Source organism: Epinephelus fuscoguttatus, linkage group LG2 (genome assembly GCF_011397635.1).
Source record: "Epinephelus fuscoguttatus linkage group LG2, E.fuscoguttatus.final_Chr_v1".
NCBI classification, from domain to species: Eukaryota; Metazoa; Chordata; class Actinopteri; order Perciformes; family Serranidae; genus Epinephelus; species Epinephelus fuscoguttatus.
The window spans coordinates 26,183,576-26,205,433 of record NC_064753.1 but is presented as its reverse complement, the minus strand read 5'-3'; the positions used below and the strand labels follow the sequence as shown (position 1 = coordinate 26,205,433).

Here is a 21,858-nt window from a genome sequence, read left to right as displayed (position 1 = left end):
AAAACTGCTCAGTTGAAACATGTCATTGTGTCTGCATATCTAAATAACCTGCAACTGTGGGTTGAATAGTGATGTATGTATGTGTATGTAACATTGATATTTGAGTGATATTTAGAATGACGAGATGTTTTTGAGGGGTTGAGCTAGATGACTTGATTGTTGGGGTGCTCTTACACATATTTTCACCCAAAATGGTCATTTGTAAAAGTCCTGTTGTAATGTGTGATTTGGTTTTGTTGTATGTTCTTACAGATGATAACCAAACAGATTGTAAACCAGATCCTTCATCTCTTCAGAGCTGGGCAGCTGGTCAGTACACTCTGACACCTGAGACTTGTGGCGCTGTCCACACTTCTGAAGGACATCAAATCAGCAACAACCCCGTGTCCTTATCCAGTGTCCAGAGTCCTGAAGTATATGCAACATCATCTAACAAACTGCAGTCAGACCAGTCCAACTCACAGACCCTCTCTGTACCTTTTCCTCCACTGTGCCTTACTGCGATTAAACTTGAACCAACTGAAACATGAAACAATAAATAATGAACTTTAATATACCAACAGTAATAATTGGTAATTCACACGTTATAATTACACACAATTTGTTGTCAACCCTAAATGTGTCATATCTAATATTCCAATCCAGTATGTTATTCAAAACTAATGACGCGTTATGTATAACATGCAGATTATTTGCACTCTGTTGGCTCCTCCGACATGACAACAGTCTGGGGAACCCTGCACGCACCTGTTACCTCATTCACCAAGTACACATAAAAAAAAAACTCCATTTAGTTAAATCTTTGGTAGCAGCCAGTTACATTCAACATCAAATGTACAGGTTTTATTGTAATATAATGTACAGTGAAATAAATTCTTTAATCCTGTTTCGAGTGCTTCATTAGTCAGTGAATAAATGCTGCTCACATGTGGCCTACGTGTAAATTGATCAATTAATACTCAATACATATTCATGTATGATGATTACAACACTTGAAATTAGGTCACTATGCATGATGAGTACTTGTAAAGCTATAGCTGGTAATCCTGTTCAGAAACACTTCTTGTTGTATTGGTCGAAATGTCTCCATCCTAAGAGTAGTCCATACATACTGTGTTCAGAAAAAGGAAAGAAAAAATCAGACCTCTGTGGCAGCTGCAGGCCTGTAAAAACTCTGACCAATCCCTGCCTCTTAGTGCGAATGGAAAGAACCAATCAGATGCTTTCATGTCTCGTCTTGCCCACGCCCCCCTCCGTCCTTCCATCCTCCCTGCGTGCACTCATCACGTGTCACCGTTGCCGGAAATATTCAGCACACTAAGCAGAGATACCGAGTTAGCAGGAGTTTGCTGAACAATGGCAGAGCAAATGCAGCCAAAACTACCACTTCCAGCGTTACTTGTAACGGCTCGCCCCGCTAAACAGGCTAAGAAAAGAAAGTCGTGGGCGGAAAAGGCTGCAACGAAAAAGGCTTTGGATAAAGCGAGAGGACAAACCAGAGTTGCCATCGGTGCAGCTTTTGAACGGTGGAGACAACTGAAGAAGCTGAAGGGCCTGAAAAGTGATGTAGAAGTTGCTATCTTTCTGTTGGATAGGTAATTATTTGTTTGCGTCGGGGGGATTTGTTATTTTACTCGGCCCTCTGCCCTGCTAACTGACCTACTGCAGGATGCGCGTTCAAGTTTGCGGGGCAGTGGCTTTGGACGGAGCACTGACGGGAGGGGGAGGAGGGGTGGAGCGTAGAGGAGGTGCCACTTTCAAATCTTGCTAGCTAGTCCTTAGGCACGCAAGGGGCATTGCTGAACACAACAGTTTTACCAGAGATGTATCTATAAGGACTTGGTTGTACTTTTGATGTCATGGCGGATAATAAAGGAGCACCATCTAAAAGAAAAAGAAACAGAACAGAAGAACAGGAGAAGGCTAAACGGGACAGTGATAGGGCTCGAGCCAAAACGCGTGTAAACCTCGGTCAGGCATTCACCAAGTGGAGAGAGCTGAGAGAATTGATAGGTTTTAAAACTGATCCCGAGTTGGCCCTTTTCCTAATCGACAGGTATGTAATTTTTGTTTTTATTTAGAGAATATACCGCAACTTGTTAGACGTTGTTTCACTTCAATATATGAGGACATGGAAGTTATAAGCAAGCTAAATGTAGCCGATGTGAACCGCTTTTGTCTAGTACAACAAACGCCACAAAATTATCTGTGACTGTGACCAAAGATATAGATTAATGATCAAAAGCCAGCTGCCGGGAAAGGTTTTATAAGACATGTTTTGGCTATTTATATATTTTTGTATGCCAGTGATATATGTTGAAACGTTAAAAACATACGTATTAATTTCTTATAATGACAATAGAAAGGTATAATATGTAGTTTTTCCACAAAAATGTCTAAAAACGACAAAACCAATATTATATATTTTGCTTAGTTGTGTACTTTGATTATCAAAAATGTTTTCAACAATATTTCAAACCCAGATAAATATAAAATATTAATAAAAGTTACGGACCGTGTCATTAGGTCGCATGTCTGGCGACGTAACTCCAGTTACAATAGCCATTAAATGAAGGACAAGAAGAAGAAGCAGACCGGATGAGTCGTCAGAGAATGAACGTTACTGTTGCTAGGCTAAGCTAACTCGTTATGGATCATGAGTATGCATTGACTGTTGCTGTCCCGGTAAACAAGCCAGTAAAACGGAAACGTACGGGTCAACCAAGCGATCCCAGAAGAATTTGGGATAAGAAGAGAGCTAAATCAAGGATAAATATTGGTGTGGCCTTTCCGAGATGGAGAGAGCTTCGTGAAAATCTAGGACTACAATTCGACGCCGACCTCGCGTGTGTTCTACTAGATAGGTAAGCAAACATCTGGCTGATGTTATCGAAATATTAATCATTTCCACCAGTGTATTGCAAGCACTGCTGCCCGCCGGGACACCAGCGCTCCGGCCAGCGGCCTCCGCTGCGGAGCGGTGGCTGGCTAACCAAAAAAAATCTAACGATAGGTTTCTATAATGCTGACCTGATGCAGAGCTGTATCAGTTATATGACTACAACTCCCATGATCCCACGCTACTTCGTGACGTCATCTTATGTTATTGTTTTTGTTTGAGGCCCCTAGCGGCAGAAAATTACATATTGCACGACGCAGGACTGGGCTGTGTTTTATACAAAATGCATGTATACAACACAGTACAACAGCCAAGGCAGCAGAGGTGGTGACATCATCAAGTTAGCTGCTGTTCCATAAACAGAAATGACTGTCCTCCCGTTATTGGGAAGTCCGGACTATCGCTTGAACTTGCCAAGTCCGAACTGCTGAACTTCAGTATTGAGAAACGCCTCATCATCCAGTATCTCATGCCACCGGTGCCGAAATTTCGCCGAAAACATCTGCTTTACGGCAGGAAACGCGTAATGTATTGCGAAACTGGTCGGTCAGCCAGTCAGGGACTGGAGCTGGTGTTTAGGCGTATGAAGAGTTGGGCATGAGATAGTAGAGTCACGAGCACAATGGCAGACAGACAAAGTATGGAGACAAGTGAAAAACGGCCTAGCAAAAGGAAACGAGTTCCTCTGTCCGAGGAGGCAAAGAAGAACAAAAAGGAGAGTGATAAAAGAAGAGGAAAAACAAGAGTAAACCTCAGTTGGGCGTTCAAGAGATGGAGGGAGCTCCGTGACCAAAGAGGCTTCAAAACCGATGTGCAGCTAGCTCTCTTTCTAATGAATCAGTAAGTAACACGCTAAATGCTAGCTAGACGAGAGAGGACTGTACTGTACTGGCTGCTAGTTAACTCTTAGCTGGCCAGCATCGCAAATCGCAGCAACCAGGGACCGGTGTAATGCCGAGCTCTGCATGCCTGCCGAGAATTGCATACACCTCGGGGGAGCGCACGCACAGCTGAAAGGAAAGCTACCGTCTTGATTTTCAAGGAAACGTAGGCTACTGTGCATCAGTGATGACCACTGATCTGAAGGCTAGTTTTTTTTTTTTAACATAATCAATGTTTTATTAGAATCGGTAAAGTAGCGTTTCCTCGATTGGTCTGAATAGTTTGCTTGACCAATGTCCGTTACATTACAGCCACTGCCAAACGAGTTATTAGGATGATCATTGAACGCATCTCCACCACACAAGTCTCTGGTTTGCTTAGAAGCGCTATTAGGTTCGTTCGAGATGAGCCAGACCTGCGCAGATTCGATCACCGGCGATCGGCGCACAATGCATGCCGGTTAGTTTTGTGTCCGACTTCATCCCGACTTGCTCTGATAAAACCGCGAGAGCGAGGCAGCCGCAGTTTTCAGAGCCAGGCGCTGCAGCTGTTCTTCACCGAGTGCACCGCCTGGCTCTCACCTGATCTAACAGCTGATTGGTTTAGAGGGTGACTCAACAAGATGACGTTTTAGATACACTTATCATTTTTTGTTGAATTTTAGAGATTTAAATTGTATTTGTCTGATTTGAAGGTTTATTCTGTGAACAGAAAACATGTTGTGTGACTGATGGTGAAGTTTAGTCATCAGAGACAAAATACATTCATCATAAACTATACAGAGTCTACTGTATATTACACTGTATATATATTATACTGTGGGCGGCACGGTGGTGTGGTGGTTAGCACTCTCGCCTAACAGCAAGAGGGTTGCCGGTTCGATCCCGGGCATGGGAGCCCTTCTGTGCATGTTCTCCGGGTACTCCTCCCACAGTCCAAAGACATGCAGATTGGGGACTAGGTTAATTGATGACTCTAAATTGTCCGTAGGTGTGAATGTGAGTGTGAAAGGTTGTCTGTCTCTATGTGTCAGCCCTGCGATAGTCTGGCGACCTGTCCAGGGTGTTCCCTGCCTCTCACCTGATGTCAGCTGGGATAGGCTCCAGCCCCCCCGCGAATATATTATACTGTATATAACACTGGACTGTTTTGGGGCGTCGGTAGCGTAGTGGATAGTGCCGGCGCCCCATGTACAGAGGCGATGCCTCGCTGCAGCAGCTGCAGGTTCGACTCCAGCTTGCAACCCTTTGCTGCATGTCAACCCCCACTCTCTCACCCCATTTCAATCTGTCCTCTGAAAATATGAACTTTATAGTCAAGCACAATTTATACAGCCTCTGTAGTTGAGGGGACAGGTCAAACTGATATGATGCTGATTTACAGGAGAATTTGTGTCAAATGGAGAATAAACCATGAACATAAACTACAGATCACCTGTAAAGCATTTTAAAAAATTAATCTGTCATAATTAAAACAACTGGAGACTGAAAACAAACTGATATATGGGTCTGATCACTTTTGTAATGAATTGATATCATTCCAGACAGGATGTAAGTGTGTCTGTGACTTCCTGTACAGACTGAAGGCTGCTAGAAACTGTAGGGAAACTGTCCGACTTACACTATAACACCCCCCCCCCACACACACACACACACACGCACACACATACACACACACACTCACACTCACACATAAAGCAAAACAAAAACAAAAAATGAATGAACCGCATCTTTAAACCGGCTCTTAAAAGTGAACGAAAATCCCTTTACTACATTCTACAGCAGCCCTACTATGAGATCTACTCATAGTCTTGGTTTAATAAACCTGCTTTCTCCACTGTCACATTCAGACAGAATCTACCAGGTAAACTTGAAGTTGACCTGTACCTCAGGCATTTGTTAAGCCAGGGGTAAGTTTGCATGTTTAACATTTCCATGTGAGGTTTTGTGACTAATGGCGGGGTTTCTTTTACAGTTATGCCAAGTATAGCATGATGATGGCCTCTACTGGAACATGTAGACAAAAGCTAGCGGCACCATCAAGACCTGGACGTGTAGCAGCTGCAAGGTGAGCAGTCACAACCTTTCCCTTTTTTTTCCACACACAAACAAAACACCTTTGTGTGGCATCGTTCTGCATGACTCTGGCTTCTACATTGGATCACATTATATTTTACAGGTTTTCATGTTGTGTTAACCTCATAGGTGTAAGATAGTTAATATTCACAACTTCTGAATTGTCAGGAAATTAATTTCAGCATGTGTCTGCAGAGGTAAACAGCACCAGCAAAATGATGATAAACATGAATTTACATTTCAGTAGCTTTATATGTCTGTCAGTACTATATCGACTTCCCTGAGATACATTTTCACCCTCTTATCTTAATCAATGTCTTCTTTGTAATTTGTCATTTTCAGTTTTGTGGAGATGGAGGTTACCATTGAGGAAGAGGTGGAGGAGGAAAGCAACAGTGTGAAGAGCAGACTGTAATTTTATTATTAATTATACAGGATATACGCCGTATCGTAATTTCTGCTTCTGCGACTCATATGATTCTAATATGTGTGTTTCTTTTAAATGTAACAGATCTGACTTGGAGAGTGATATGGAAAGCACCACAGAATCGACTGAGCTGAGTGCTCCAGGAGCTGATAACAGCTGTGACGTTTACCTACCAGTAATGCCTCAGAGGTACCTGTTTGTCTTTGATGAAGCCTCATTTTTAAGAGTAAAGATCTTGAAGTGAATTGTGTGTACTCTGAATATAATGAATTGAAAAAGCTTTTTCCCCTTTTAGATGACACCTTTATATTAGAGTCACAGCCAATCCACCTTATTTTTCACGGAAACACGGAGGCAAAACAGAACGCAGCCAGCTTCCGTTTTTTTGTGCGACACTTCAGGTCCAGCACTCTTGACCACTGTGTAAATGGGAATCGCCTTGTTGTTTACCTTGTTGAGTTTATATATATATATATATATATATATATATATATATATATATATATATATCACATTTTTCACGTCACTATATCACCGTTTAGACTAATTTGATGTTTGTAAAGTCTATCAACACAATGATCGAACAAACGTTAATATTTCTGTGTGCATGTTTTGTTTGTAATTAATAACATGCTTATCGTAGATTAGCTGGGCTAACCTACAATAACCATGTTATCATAGATTAGCTGGGCTAACCGTTAGCTGTTAGCCGTTAGCCATTAGCGGTGTCTGTAACTCAATAACTCAATAAACGGTCCGTGAAAAAAATATTTTTTCCAGCGGATGTCTTAGTTACAACATGATTGAGCTAACTGGAGTAGTTTCATGTCGTATCCGACAACGGGAGGCTTTTAACGGATGATGTCCTGATGTTAGCTTTGCTGCTAGTGTTAACGTTAGCTGTCCCTGTCAGCTGCAGTCACTGATGCTTTCTAGACATCGTGATTTCCCAAAACTGAATAAATACCACACACAGCAACACAAAACTGCTTTGCTAGCTCAATCATGTTGTAACAGCTGGATGCTGATTCGGGTGCTATCAGAGCCGATCCGCGCATCACTATGGCTTAATAATCAACTCAGTCAATAAAAACAACCCGCCCTATGTTAGGAGTGTATGTCACTGACAGAAAGAAAGAAAGAAAGAAAGAAAAGGGGAAAAAAGATAGCAAAGCAGCGTACACCTTATTTCTCACAGTTGCGCACACGTTTGGCTGGCATGCAGAAGCACCGTCTATGTGTCTGTGTGTCGAGGGTGCGAGCCGCAGCTTCAGCTGCTCAGGTAGAGAGGCTCTTTAGCCCGGTGTGTTTTTTCGCTGATTCGGGTCTGCAGGTTCTCTGCTGGTACACTGGAGACGGGGATCAAGCAGTTTGTGTCACTCGGGATAGATTGTGCTATATAAAATACACAGACTAACTAACTAACTAACTAACTAACTAACCAACTAACTGATTGACTAACATAAACAATTGAAAATTGAAAAAAATTAGCTTGCACCGTTAGCTCCAGTAAGGGAAAGCATGAGGGAAAGCAGCTGACCGGAAGTCACGCACAAAAAAATGGAAGTTGATCACTATTTACTTCTGTGTTTGAAATTAAGGTGGATAGCATGAAGTTTTTGTGTCCATGTGTTTTGTGTGAATGGAAACAGAGATATGCATGCTGGCATATATTGTACCATAAGCCCCTTTTAAACTACCAGATTTTCGGCGAATGTTGGGCTGTTTTGCCGGCACGCTGTGAGCGTTTAGACACACAGAGCCGGATTGGCGAGTTGATGCGAGGTGCCAAATTTTCCGCCTCGTAGAGTAGTCATTGGCAGAACCCTTTTAGTTGAAAAAGACTGAGGCGGCTTTCAGCAACAGGAGGGGCTGTTGATGACTTGTGGGAGGGGCTGTTGAAAGCGCTGCACGTGCGAGCCACTGGCGGTGGTGGCAGCAAGAGGGAAACGCAAACCTGACAGACACTGTAAAGATGAGCAACTGGGGAGACAATAACTTGCGCGCCCTCCTTGCCCTCGCAAAAGAAGAGGCCATCAACCGTTAAATGACGGGAACGGTGAAGGACGGGCAAACTTATGAGAGAATCACCGAAGGACTGAGCAGTGGCAGCATCCCTTGGAGTACATCACTGTTTACGTCACACGCTGAGCTACACATTTTGTTACTTGCTCATGTGCCCCATTGCCCTGAAAAAGGCGCATTCTGTATGAACAAAAGTAGGTAGGCGGCATTTCGCTGCACTCAGTGATTTTATTTATATACTGCCAATGCTGAAAGATGACTGGTTGGACTTTCCTGCAAATTTGGACAATTCCTATTTTAAAAGGGCTTTTATTTCTGCCTCTACAGCTCATATGATTCAAATTTATATATATATTTTTTTTATTTAACAGATCTGACTTGGAGAGTGATATGGAAAACGCCACAGAAACGACTGAGCTGAGTGCTCCAGGAGCTGATAACAGCTGTGACGGAGACGTCTACGTACCAGTAATGCCTCAGAGGTACCTGTTTGTCTTTGATGAAGCCTCATTTTTAAGAGTCAAGTGAATTGTATGTACTCTGAATATATTGAATAGAACAAACTTTTCTCCCTTTAGATGACACCTTTATATTAGAGTTATTAAGACTTATATGTGGCCCACAGTTCTGACATGCAGAATCTACTTATGTTTCCTGTATTTCATCCCATCTGTCACTTAGTTTTGCTCAAATCTCATAGTGGAAGTATTAGTAGAGTGGAAAATTGGAGCAGCAGTACACTGAAAACCTTACAGAGACACATGGATTAACTTGCACTGTCCAGAGCAACTTGTTTAGTAAAGCTACGCCTACGGGTTCAGGCAGGGGTGATACCAATTCAGCCCTCTTGAAATGTACCACTGTGCTAAAAATAACCCACAAGCCTACGTAGAAAAACTGAAAATGATTCTGAACAAGAAAATTTTTTACTTTTTGATTCTAAAACCGCCTTTTAAACTGATTTCGGTAGTCCAGTGGGACTCTTCATTAGGGATGGGAATTAATAGGATTTTATTGATATCAGTGCCATTATCAATTCTGCTTATCAATTCCCTTATTGATTCCTTCTGTGAATTTTCTGTGTAGAAAAAGTATACTTTACAGGTTTTTGGTGTCAACAACACAATTTTTATTGAGTTTCTATTCTAAACAAGAGATAAGTACTTGTGTAAGTAAACAAATATGAAATTGGTCCACTGCTATCATCTAAAATGGAACAAATGAAAGAATATTTGTACGGCATTTGTTTTCATCTACGTCAAATAACGTTACCGTATCTGTCATTGAATGCATTGTGCTATCGTTAACATGGGACAGGACATACGTGCTGTCACTGGCACTGCTCATCTGAGACTTTGTAGCAGCTGCACTTAATGCCATGTGACGACAAATGCTTCAGCATGTTGGTGGTAGGGCTGCACGATATTGGGAAAAATTGCCCCTAGCCCAAAATATAACGATTTGTTTTTTTGTTTTTTTTAAATGGATGCATTGTTTTCCACCAGATGACTTCAGTAGCTCTACTCTACAGGTGAGAATTAATCATTCTGGAATTATTAGGCTAATATTGCTTTGAATGCAGCAGCATAAAATGTGCTGCAAATAGGCACTTGTTCAGTGAAACCACCATCTCTTTCAGTGTTTGGCGCTACAGATGCTTCATATCCAGGTCAATTCACACACTTGTCAATAAAGCATATAAAAGGAGAGGAGAGGGCTAAACTAAAGTTACTTAGTTATTTTGTGCGATGGTCACTTCATATGATAACATAACATTAGACTATTTATCGTGTTATACACTGAAACATTTCACCTTGTAACATGATGACATATTGTTTACACAACGGCATGTCATTTCTGTCTCTACATGGTCACGCCTTACAATCCTCCTCTGCTCTCTGTATCGCGCATGGCGGAGTTCAGCCCCAATGCGCACGCGTGCACGCACGCACGCACACACGCACGCAGACACAGACACAGGTGAGCACACTAGAGTGCGGCTCAGGCTGCATTTTCCTTCCTTCGACACATTTATAACCAAGCCAGGCCTGAACCCACAGCACGGCACTGTACACACAATCTATGGAGCGGAGCCTGCCTTGCATTCAGACGTTGTCACATAAATAAAAAATTCCAGCACTTGAATAGGCCGTTTATTCTTTATTCCACTAAATTAAACATCTTTGTTGGCCAGTCATTAAAACGGAAGCGAGTTTTACGCACATCACCCGGCAATTTAAACGTGCATGCTTAATTTAATTAGGGAAAGCCACATGTCGCAAGCCCCGCGATGTAAATATTGCACACATGTGCATCGTGATGCCGATGCTTAAAAGATATATCGTTCAGGCCTAGTTGGTGGTGTTTCCGCCCTTGCATGTAATCACGGTGCTGCATAAATTGCACGTCGCTCTGTTAGTCTTGGTGAAGTGAAGCCTCACTTTCGACCGCTTCTGTCTCTCCGCCATTACATCTTCTTTGTTGTTGAATGTGCTGCTTACTGACGAGCGTGACGTGCATCATCGATGTAAAGATTTGGTGTAATGAAAATCAATAAGGGAATCGTTAAGCTAAAGGCTAATGATGACGATTAATTGAACCAGTTGGAAGTGGTTCTTAACAGGAACCGGTTCTTGATTCTCATCCCTGGCTATAATTTTGTTCCAGAATGTTCCACCACTCAAACACTACACGAAACATGACATAAAACATTAAGTAAAGTACAAATTGATGATAAAAAAAAAATTCAAACGCCAACTTGCTGGGTCTTGCCTGAGTTATTCATTTGGTATTCCAACTTAAATACCTGTCCCATTGCACTTATCCATGTTGGAGGGTTTTTTTCCAAGTTACAAGAGCAATGGATTGCAGGGTCATTCTGTTGTTTTCTATTACAGTCAAAAAGCATCTGAACTTAAACTGGAGTGTGAAGAAGAGGAACTGGAGCCATGGCAGAAACACACTTTACATGTTCGCTTGAAAGAAGAGCATGATGTTGGAGAGTTGAGTATGTCACACCAAATTACTGAAGAGGTTTTCAAACATCTCAGTACTGTAAAGTCTACTAGTTCTTAATATAAAAATTCTGTGTTGTTACAGTAATTATCTTCATCCGTTTCTTAAACTTTACCCTGTTGGGTCCTAAAATTAAATTGCATGTAATGTTTAATTTGGTCTTTTTGTATGTTCTTACAGGTGATGACAAAACAGATTGTAAACCAGATCCTTCGTCTCTTCAGAGCTGGGCAGCTGGTCAACACACTGTGACACCTGAGGCCTGTGGCGCTGTCCACACTTCTGAGGGACATCAAATCAGCAACAACCCCGTGTCCTTATCCAGTGTCCAGAGTCCTGAAGTATATGCAGCATCATCTAACAAACTGCAGTCAGACCAGTCCAACTCACAGACCCTCTCTGTACCTTTTCCTCCACCGTGCCTTACTGAGATTAAACTTGAACCAACTGAAACATGAAACAATAAATAATAACCTGAAACATAAGGGGAAGTTCACAAGTTACAATTACACACAATTTGTTGTTGAACATAAATGTGTCATATCTCATGCACAAATTGATAAATTGCAGATTATTTGCACATCTAAGTGTTGTCTCCTCTGACATCATGACAGTCTGGGGAACCCTGTTTACAACACCTGTCACCTCATTTACCAAGTCCACATAAAACAAATCCATTTAGTGAAAACTTTGGTACCAGCCTTTTGGTTATATGCTACCTCATATGTACAGGTTTGTAATATAGTGTATAGTGAAATAAATTCTTTAATTAAAACTCATTTCATTTCATTTGATTTATTGCTTAATTCAAATGAATGGTGTTGGGAATTGAAAGGTCAGTTAGCTCCTATATTAGGAAGTGGTTGGGCGCTCCTAGGTGCCTAAATAGTGTTGCACTGTATGGAAAAGGGATACTTCAGCTGCCAGTATCTAGTTTAACAGAGGAATTTAAATGTACCAAGGTCAGGACGGAGCTGTTGTTATCTGGGAGTAAGGACGTGGTAGGAGTGTGGTTCCAAATCCAACCAAGGGGAGTAAGTGGAACCCAAGATCGGCAGTTCAGGAGGCAGAGGCAGCTCTTAGGCATGCAGAGATTGTAGGTAATGTTCAATTTGCCCAGGGAGGCCTGGGGCTTGGCTCAGGCGAACCGGTATGGAATAAAGTAGGTCCCAAAGATAAAAGAAAGCTGGTCGTGGAACAGATATGTAGACAGGAGGAGATATTAAGGGGTGCAAAGGTAGTGGACCTGAAGAAGAGCGGCAGCTCGAAACGTTGTCATTTTATTCTGTGAATAAATTGCACTGAAGAGGAGCCCTGCAGTGTGCGAGCCTTTTCTTTACCTGCTCTGCAAAGGTAGTGGCCCAGGCTAAACAGGGACAGTGGTTGAATTGGGAAAGTGTAGAGAAGAGGAAGCTCAGTTGGAGGGACCTGTGGAGTATGGAGGAGAATCGTATTAGATTCCTGGTAGGGGCTACATACGATGTGTTACCAACCCCCCAGAACCTAAAACTGGGGGTAAATGAGGACCCATCAGGCCCATTGTATTCAGGTACTGCAACCTCAAAGTATATTTTGTCGGGCTGTAAAGTTAGCTTGTTACAAGGCCAATATACATGGCGACATAACCAGGTGTTAAAATGTTTAGCTGCAGTTATCAAAGGGAAACGAAGACAGGTGAATTCAGAAGGTGTTAAGGATAGGAGTTTAACAGTTCAGTTTGTCCATGAGGGGGAGAAATACAGAAATGGTAAGTTAGTAAGGACGCAAGGGTGTGACCGCCTAGAAGGTGCTTGTGATTGGGAAATGCAAGTAGATTTAGGGGGCAAGCTTGTTGTTCCCCAGGAAATAGTTTGTACCAAGCAGAGGCCTGACAGTGTTGTGGTCAGTGAGTCAACGAATAGTTTATTTCATTGAGCTGACCGTTCCTTGGGAAGACTCAGTGGAAGCAGCCCATGAAAGAAAGCAGAAGCTGAGCAGCGAGGATGGAAAACTAGGATTTGTCCAGTGGAAGTGGGGTGTAGGGGATTCATAGCAAGATCAGCTGTCTCGCTCCTCGAGGAACTCAGAGTGCGGGGACAGAGTTTGAGGAAGACAGTGAAGGAAATGTCAGATGAAGCAGCCAGAGCCAGCCAGTTTATCTATAAGAGACGAAATAATGTCAGTTGGGGGCCAGCAGGGTGAACTACTAAGCGGGGTACATAACTCCTTGAGATCAGGTGGAGAGATCCACTTCCTCTCAGGAGGAAATCCAGGAAGAGGAAGGTTATTTAAGTGTGTTGAATCCCTTTTGTTTAAGACCATGTTGCAAGGTGAGTGTGTTTGCTGATCCTGTGAGTTTATTTATCTCCTTTAGCTTATATTGTAGTTATGCTATGTAGCGTGTGAAATATGGTGAATGTGCTAGGAAAGGTAGTATCAGCACTGTCGCTACCTGGAGCTCACATGTACGGAGCCTGGGTCTGGTTGAAGGTGGCAGTGCTGTTTGGGCTGAGAAAGCCATGTAAGGTAAAGGAGATTATTGGGTTGGTGCAGGGAGCAGTGAGAGCTGGCATTAGGGGAGTGTCTCTGGGATGCCAGAGATCACTGTCTAGCCTCCTGGAGGTGTTGTGGGACCAACTAGACGAAACACTGGTGAAAGGAGGTTCCCACCCGATGACCCCAAAGACATGTTAGTTATCACTGCTCACTGGTCTGTATAGTTAAGCCTTGCCATAATAACTTATCATAGGGCTTAGGAGGTTATTCACCGAGAGCTGATCCTTTTCTAGAGCACAAACTTCTTGTGTTTATTTGATTGATTAATGATGTCTTTGATAAAGTTCAGAAAGGAATAGGGAAATCATTATATGCCGATGATGGGGCATTATGGATGAAGGGCCGAAATTTGAAATATATACAGGAGAAACTCCAGGGTGCAATTGAAAGGGTGGAGCAGTGGTCCAATGAATGGGGTTTTAAACAATCAGTGGCAAAAACTCAAGTTATATGCAGTGCTTAATTTGAGCCGGAACGCACTGGAACGCATACCAGGATCTTTTCAGAAAAGGCCCTGGTGCGTTCCAGAACTAATTTTCATGGGTCTAGAACTTTTCACATCTAAAAACTACATACAGTATTGGCTGATGTCCCTAGTGTTGCAGGGTGGAGTACCATAGTACTAGGGTGCCTCATGTACCACTACTGTGGGATAAGTTCAAAATCCACTTGCAAGAGGGTGAGTGTCCATGCACCGTCCAATAACGGCACTCACCTGGCATTCAATATGCTGCTGTAGTGGTTTGTTTTCCAGGCATGTGAGTATCTTTGAGCAGTGAAAGTTATTATTTCTTTCTTTTTACTTGTCGGCAGTGATTTGTTTTCCACAGAGCTCTACGTCTGAGCATTTTACTCGCATTTGGGACTAAAAATAGTTTTGTGCGAGCAAAATAAATCATTCAGCACGCTGTGCGGGTACAGATTTTAATCAGCAGCAGAAACGAAAGGCGAATCCTGCAGGTTGTGGGTTGAACGGGGGTCACAGACAGGAATACGGTGGTCAAATATCCTACGCCGGCTCCGCGGCGCAAGATAACGGCTTACCGGCGACAGAGAAGTCAGACTCCAGCTCCAGTAGCCTAATTTCCTCTTTCGCTGGCGTCATGACTGCCCAGTAGTACCTGGACAACCGAGCCGTGGCTGCACACGGGTATGTGGTGTGTCAGAGGAGAAACGAGCCGTTCATATTTCTCTCTTTGTGGCAGGTAACGGTCCACAAACCTCACCGCACTTTAGGGACTGTTCTTTACTTATGAAGGGACTGTTCTTTACTTGTCAGGGGAGGAGGGTAGCTGGTTGATTTTTATTTTATTTATTTATTTTATTTCAATCCCCGCTATGTTAATCACTTATTGATGCTGTGATTTATCTTTTTATAAATAACAAAAGGCACATCTGCCTCATTTTCGCTGTGGTATCGTGATACTACTCAGAACCGTGATACTTTCATTGGTATCGTACTGTGGGTCGCAATTTTGGTACCGTGACAACAGGGACGGGTAGAACAGGAGCAGATGTTTATATACCGCAATTCAAGACAACAATCAAGGAAAGAACTTCAGATCATTTGTCAGTAAATACAGTGGAACTTTCTGCTATTCTGATAGCCCTGGAGTGGCTAGAGAGTAACAGCGAAGGAGAGGCATTGATTGCATCTGACAGTTGGGCAGGGGAGCGTATCTATGTTTCCTGGGTTCTATGTTTCCCAGGTTCTATGTTCCCCACTTAACCCTGCAAAAAAGGTTCTATGTTTCCCGGGTTCTATGTTCCCTGCTAGGATATAATTGCCCAGATTGCCCACCATAGATCGCCCAAAGGGTAAGTTTTTCATTGTCATGTCTCCCCATTATGTTCTGTTGTGTGTGTTTAGAGATGTTAAAACAACATATTAATGCAACTGCGATGTTTCCTGCCTTTTTTGGATAAGCAGGGAACATAGAACCTTTTTTTTAGTAAGCGGGAAACATAGAACCTTTTTGGATGGTAAGCGGGGAACACAGAACCCGGGAAACATAGGGCACTCACAAGCATCAAATCTTTGAAATCTTGCAGACAAGATGTCATCTTCAGAATACATCATATAATATACAAACTGTGCAATAAGGGTGTAACTGTATGCTTTATTTGGGTTTCTGCCCATTTGTTTTTGTTTATTTTGTTTTGTTTTACTAATCGACTGATCCACACTCCAGTCCGGTAGGTGGCGGTATTGCACCTTTAAGTTGGTTGCCAGCCGCCAATCAAATCAGAAGAAGAAGAAGCAATGGCGACGCGTAATTTCGAAGCGAAATGGCGGAGAGGGGAACGAAACGTTCACGCGAGGATCCGACATTACCTCAAAGGAAACAACGGTCGTTGGCGAAGAAGTTGTCGGATAAAGAAAGAGACAGAACCCGGATTAACATTGGCCGTGTATTTCCAAGGTGGAGAGCACTGCGAGAGCGAAAGGGGCTAGAATTTGACTCGGACCTAGCTTCTCTTCTCCTGGACAGGTAGGCTAAGTAACAACATAAAGTCAAATGTCTGTTTAAATTCGTGTTGCAGTAACGTTAGGCATATGTCGCTATGTCAATTCAATTAAGTTAAATTTAATGTTACAACTGAGTTATTAGCGGCTCGGTCCCAGCAATGGGTCAGGCGTTATGGTTGTGTAACGTTAGGTGAGTAACGTTAGTTCGGCAGCCCAGCTAACATTTGCAGTTAGCATTGTAAAATGTAGCCTGGCTAAAACATCGCTCTCACTCACGGAGAAGAGGAGAAACGTTAGCGTTAGCTCCCGGTGTTAGCACTAACCGGGATCCGGGGCGAGTCGGCTGCCACCGGCTACTGGAGTAACGTTAGCTATGGAGCGCTTCTACCAGCTCTTCTAGTCACTGAGCCTTGCCTCCATCGCAGCAAATATATTACATTTATTACAGGTACCATCATCATTGAAGTACGCCGGGGAATAGCTAAACACAGCAGAAATCGAGAGTGAGTGAAAGACATCGCTAACTGCTAAACTAAGTTTAGACGAGGCGAGTGGGGTTGGAGAGCAGAGGTAGAGGGAGGTGTGGCTCATGACACACTTTGTTTTGGTCTACAGGCAGTGCACAACAGCAAACCTAGCGGTGAAACGATTTCGCTTTTTGCTCCTTAAACTATTTCTCAGTTTGAAGTCATAGTTGGAGGGTTGGTTCACCAAAATAATGATAGTAGTCCACAAAAATGAGATCTACTCATAGTCTTGGTTTAATAACCCTGCTTTCTTCACTGTCACATTCAGACAGAATCTACCTGGTAAAATTGAAGTTGACCTGTACCTCAGACATTTGTAAAGCAGGGGTAAGTTTGCATGTTTAACATTTACAGGTGAGGTTTTGTGTCTAATGGCAGGGTTTCTTTTACAGTTATGACAAGTTATGCGCCATACTGTTGCCCTCTACTGGAACATGTAGACAAAAGCCAGCGGCACCATCAAGACCTGGACGTGTAGCAGCTGCAAGGCGAGCAGTCACAACCTTTCCCTTTTTTTTTTCTCACACACAAACAAAACACCTTTGTGTGGCATCGTTCTGCATGACTCTGGCTTCTACATTGGATCACATTATATTTTACAAGTTTTCATGTTGTATTAACTTCATAGGTGTAAGATAGTTAATATTCACAACTTCTGAATTGTCAGGAAATTAATTTCAGCATGTGTCTGCAGAGGTAAACAGCACCAGCAAAATGATGATAAACATGAATTTACATTTCAGTAGCTTTATATGTCTGTCAGTACTATATCGACTTCCCTGAGGTACATTTTCACCCTCTTATCTTATTCAATGTCCCCTTTGTAATTTGTCATTTTCAGTTTTGTGGAGATGCAGGTCACCATTGAGGAGGAGGAGGAGGAAAGCAACAGTGTGAAGAACAGACTGTAATTTTATTCTTTATTATACAGGATATACATTGTATCGTAATTTCTGCTTCTGCGGCTCATATGATTCAAATTTATACATATATTTATTTTTTTATTTTTTTTATTGAACAGATCTGACTTGGATAGTGATACAGAAACCGCGTCAGAAACAACTGAGCTGAGCGCTCCAGGAGCTGATAACAGCTGTGATGGAGATGTCTACATACCAGTAATGCCTCAGAGGTACCTGTTTGTCTTTGATGAAGCCTCATTTTTAAGAGTAAAGATCTTGAAGTGAATTGTGTGTACTCTTAAAATAACATACTAGCGTACTAGCATGATAGTTGAACAATCACAGCCAATAGTGTAAAGTTTTTGTGTCCGTGTGTTTTGTGTGAACGGAAACGGAGATATGCATGCTGGCATATATTGTACCATAAGCCCCTTTTAAACTACCAGATTTTCAGCGAATGTTGGGCTGTTTTGCCGGCAAGCTGTGAGCGTTTAGACGCACAGATCCGGATTGGCGAGTTGATGCGAGGTGCCCAATTTTCCGCCTCGAAGGGTAGTCATTGGCGGAACCCTTTTAGTTTAAAAAGACCAAGGCGGGTCGGTAGAGTAGTGGATAGTGCCGGAGCCACATGTACAGAGGATGCCTCGCTGCAGCGGTCACAGGTTCGACTCTGGCTTGTAACCCTTTGCTGCATGTCAACCCCCACTCTCTCTCTCTTTCTCTTTCTCTCTCTCCCCCCATTTCAATCTGTCCTGTCCATTAAAGGCAAAAACCCCCAAAAAATAATCTTAAAAAAAAAAAGAAAAGAAAAGACAGAGGCGATTTTGTTTATATACTGCCAATGCTGAAAGATGACTGCTTGGACTTTCCTGCAAATTTGGACAATTCCTATTTAAAAAGGGCTTTTATTTCTGCCTCAACGACTCATATGATTCAAATTTCTATTTTTTTCTATTTAACAGATCTGACTTGGAGAGCGATATGGAAAACGCCACAGAAACAACTGAGCTGTGTGCTCCAGGAGCTAATAACAGCTGTGATGGAGACGTCTACATACCAGTAATGTGTCAGAGGTACCTGTTTGTCTTTGATGAAGCCTCATTTTTAAGAGTCAAGATCTTGAAATGAATTGTGTGTACTCTGAATATAATGAATAGAACAAACTTTTTCCCCTACTTGTTCAGGCAGGAGTGATACCAATTCAGCCCTCTTGAAATGTACCACCATCTCTTTCAGTGTTTCCCCTATATGCAACAATTTTTTCTTTTTTTTCTTTTTCGTCTTAGCTCTTTAGAAACTACCGTTATATTATTTGGCGCTACAGAGGCTTCATATCCAGGTCAATTCACGCTCTTGTGAGTAAAGCATAAAAGAGGAGAGGAGAGAGCCCCGTCTTATCTCTTCATAAACTAAAGCTACATTATTTTGCGCAACAGACACTTCATATAATAACATAACTATTTATCTCTATTTATACTATTTATCGTGTTATATGGTGAAACATTTCACCTTGTAACATGATGACTTATATTATTTACACAATGGCACATCATTTCTGTCTCTACATGGTCACGCCTTACAATCCTCCTCCGCTCTCTGTATCGTCCACAGTGGAGTTCAGCCCCGATGCGCGTACACACAGACACGTACGCACACAGACACAGGTGAGCACACCAGAGCGTGGCTCGGGCCGCATTTTCCTTCCTCTGAGACATTTATAACCAAGCCAGGCCTGAACCCACAGCATGGCACTGCACACACAGTCTATGGAGCGGAGCCTGCCTTGCGTTCAGATGTTGTCACATAAATAAAAAATTCCAGCACTTGAATAGGCCGTTTATTCTTTATTCCACTAAATTAGACATCTTTGTTGGCCAGTCATCAAAACGGAAGCGAGTTTTATGCACATCACTCAGCAATTTAAACGTGCATGCTTAATTTAATTAGGGCAAGCCACATGTCACAAGCCCTGTGATGTAAATATTACATAGGTGTGCATGGCGATGCTTAAAAGATATATCATTCTGGCCTAGTTGGTGGTGTTTCCGCCCTTTTGGTATAGTGAAGCCTCGCTTTCGACCGCTTCTGTCTCTCCGCCATAACGTCGTCTTTGTTGTTGAACGTGCTGCTGACTGACGAGCGTGAAGTTCGTCATCGATGTAAAGATTTGGCGTCATGAAAAGAATTGATAAGGGAATCGTTAAGCTAAAGGCTAATGATGACGATTAATTGAACCAGTTGGAAGCGGTTCTTAACAGGAACCGGTTCTCGATTCTCATCCCTGGCTATAACTTTGTTCCAGAATGTTTCACCACTCAAACACTACACGAAACATGACATAAAACACTCAGTAAAGTACAAATTGATGATAAAAAAAATTCAAACTCCAACTTGCTGGGTCTTGCCTGAGTTATTAATTTGGTACTCCAACTTGAATAGCCTACCTGTCCCATTGCACTTATCCATGTTGGAGGGTTTTTTTTTCCAAGTTACAAGAACAATGGATTGCAGGGTCATTCTGTTGTTTTCTATTACAGTCAAAAAGCATCTGAACTTAAACTGGAGTGTGAAGAAGAGGAACTGGAGCCATGGCAGAAACACACTTTACATGTTCGCTTGAAAGAAGAGCATGATGTTGGAGAGTTGAGTATGTCACACCAAATTACTGAAGAGGTTTTCAAACATCTGAGTACTGTGAAGTCTGCTAGCTCTTATTGTAAAAATTCTGTGTTGTTACCTTAATTAACCTTCATCCATGTCTTAAATTATACCCTGTTGGGTCCTAAAAGTAAATTGCATGTAATGTATTTTTTGGTCTTTTTGTATGTTCTTACAGGTGATGACAAAACAGATTGTAAACCAGATCCTTCGTCTCTTCAGAGCTGGGCAGCTGGTCAACACACTGTGACACCTGAGGCCTGTGGCGCTGTCCACACTTCTGAGGGACATCAAATCAGCAACAACCCCGTGTCCTTATCCAGTGTCCAGAGTCCTGAAGTATATGCGACATCATCTAACGAACTGCAGTCAGACCAGTCCAACTCACAGACCCTCTCTGTACCTTTTCCTCCACCATGCCTTACTGAGATTAAACTTGAACCAACTGAAACATGAAACATAAAATAATAACCTGAAACATAAGGGAAAGTTCACAAGTTACAATTACACACAATTTGTTGTTGAACATAAATGTGTCATATCTCATGCACAAATTGATAAATTGCAGATTATTTGCACATCTAAGTGTTGTCTCCTCTGACATGACAACAGTCTGGGGAACCCTGTTCACAACACCTGTCACCTCATTTACCAAGTCCACATAAAACGAATCCATTTAGTGAAAACTTTGGTACCAGCCTTTTGGTTATATGCTACCTCATATGTACAGGTTTGTAATATAGTGTATAGTGAAATAAATTCTTTAATTAAAACTCATTTCCAAGTGATTTATTAATTCTTTCAAATGAATGGTGTTGGTTCACAGTTGATCTCTATTATAGAGTTAATAATAATAATAATAATAATAATACATTTTATTTATATAGGGCTTTTACGGCTCTCAAAGACGCTTTACATTAAAACCAAAAGGAAAGAAGTACATATAAGTGCAAAGAGATAAACAGAAGACAAGGACGATATACAACAAGGTGCAAAACAAAGAAAAGGAGGGTACATGAAAAACAGAATGGAAAGCTTATGTTAAAGGTTAAAAGCGGATTTGAAAAGGTGGGTTTTGAGGAGTGACTTGAAGGTGGATGGATTTGGACAGTCACAGATGTGTATAGGGAGGGTGTTCCAGAGGGAGGGGGCGGCTATGGAGAAGGCTCTGTTGCCCCAGGTTCAGTGCTTGGTCCTGTGTGGAGGCGAGGAGGGTTTTGTCGGATGATCGGAGGTTGCGGGAGGGAGTGTGGTGGTGGAGCATGTCCGTGAGGTAGGAGGGGGCCTGACTGTGGAGGGCTTTGTGGGTGAGGAGGAGGATCTTAAAGTTGATTCTGTACAGAACAGGGAGTCAGTGTAGGTATTGCAGGACAGGGGTTATATGTTGGTGGGTGTGGGTGAGGAGGCGGGCACCAGAGTTCTGGATGTACTGGAGTTTGTTGA

General features: G+C 42.3%; 2 protein-coding genes and 1 long non-coding RNA gene across 22 annotated transcripts in view; 2 read left to right on the top strand and 1 right to left on the bottom strand.

Annotated features, from left to right (window-relative positions):
* LOC125899783 (uncharacterized) overlaps nucleotides 1–21,858 on the top strand; it is a 54,921-nt gene that overhangs the window by 11,266 nt on the left and 21,797 nt on the right. For 8 of the 20 annotated variants that reach the window (XM_049594491.1, XM_049594462.1, XM_049594344.1 and 5 more), the window contains one exon: nucleotides 17,877–17,987. The exons of 2 other annotated variants lie outside the window; for them this stretch is intronic. In XM_049594491.1, coding sequence (XP_049450448.1) covers nucleotides 17,877–17,987 — 111 coding nt within the window. Of the gene's footprint in view, nucleotides 1–252; nucleotides 904–11,503; nucleotides 12,103–17,876; nucleotides 17,988–18,719; nucleotides 18,831–20,294; nucleotides 20,405–20,593; nucleotides 20,895–21,858 lie in introns of those variants that run through there. 10 more of the 20 variants (XM_049594353.1, XM_049594473.1, XM_049594362.1 and 7 more) reach the window with 10 other exon arrangements.
* LOC125899963 (uncharacterized) lies at nucleotides 221–21,020 on the bottom strand. The gene is made up of 3 exons (XR_007450791.1): nucleotides 20,888–21,020; nucleotides 11,579–11,797; nucleotides 221–327 (listed from the first exon to the last, which is right to left on the bottom strand). It is a non-coding gene; the product is annotated as an uncharacterized LOC125899963 (long non-coding RNA).
* Nucleotides 1,158–10,225, top strand: LOC125899956 (uncharacterized). The gene is made up of 6 exons (XM_049594645.1): nucleotides 1,158–1,595; nucleotides 5,756–5,848; nucleotides 6,199–6,267; nucleotides 6,368–6,472; nucleotides 8,680–8,790; nucleotides 9,814–10,225. The coding sequence occupies exons 1-6, from the start codon at nucleotides 1,357–1,359 to the stop codon at nucleotides 9,815–9,817; spliced, it is 621 nt and encodes a 206-aa protein (XP_049450602.1). The 5' UTR covers nucleotides 1,158–1,356; the 3' UTR covers nucleotides 9,818–10,225.

What these genes read in the sequence shown, in the direction of transcription:
- LOC125899956 (XM_049594645.1), top strand. Translation starts at nt 1,357, where the DNA reads ATGGCAGAGCAAATGCAGCCAAAACTACCACTTCCAGCGTTACTTGTA. An exon ending in GGACGTGTAGCAGCTGCAAG is followed by an intron (nt 5,849 to 6,198) that starts GTGAGCAGTCAC and finishes TGTCATTTTCAG; the next exon opens with TTTTGTGGAGATGGAGGTTA. An exon ending in CTACCAGTAATGCCTCAGAG is followed by an intron (nt 6,473 to 8,679) that starts GTACCTGTTTGT and finishes TTTATTTAACAG; the next exon opens with ATCTGACTTGGAGAGTGATA.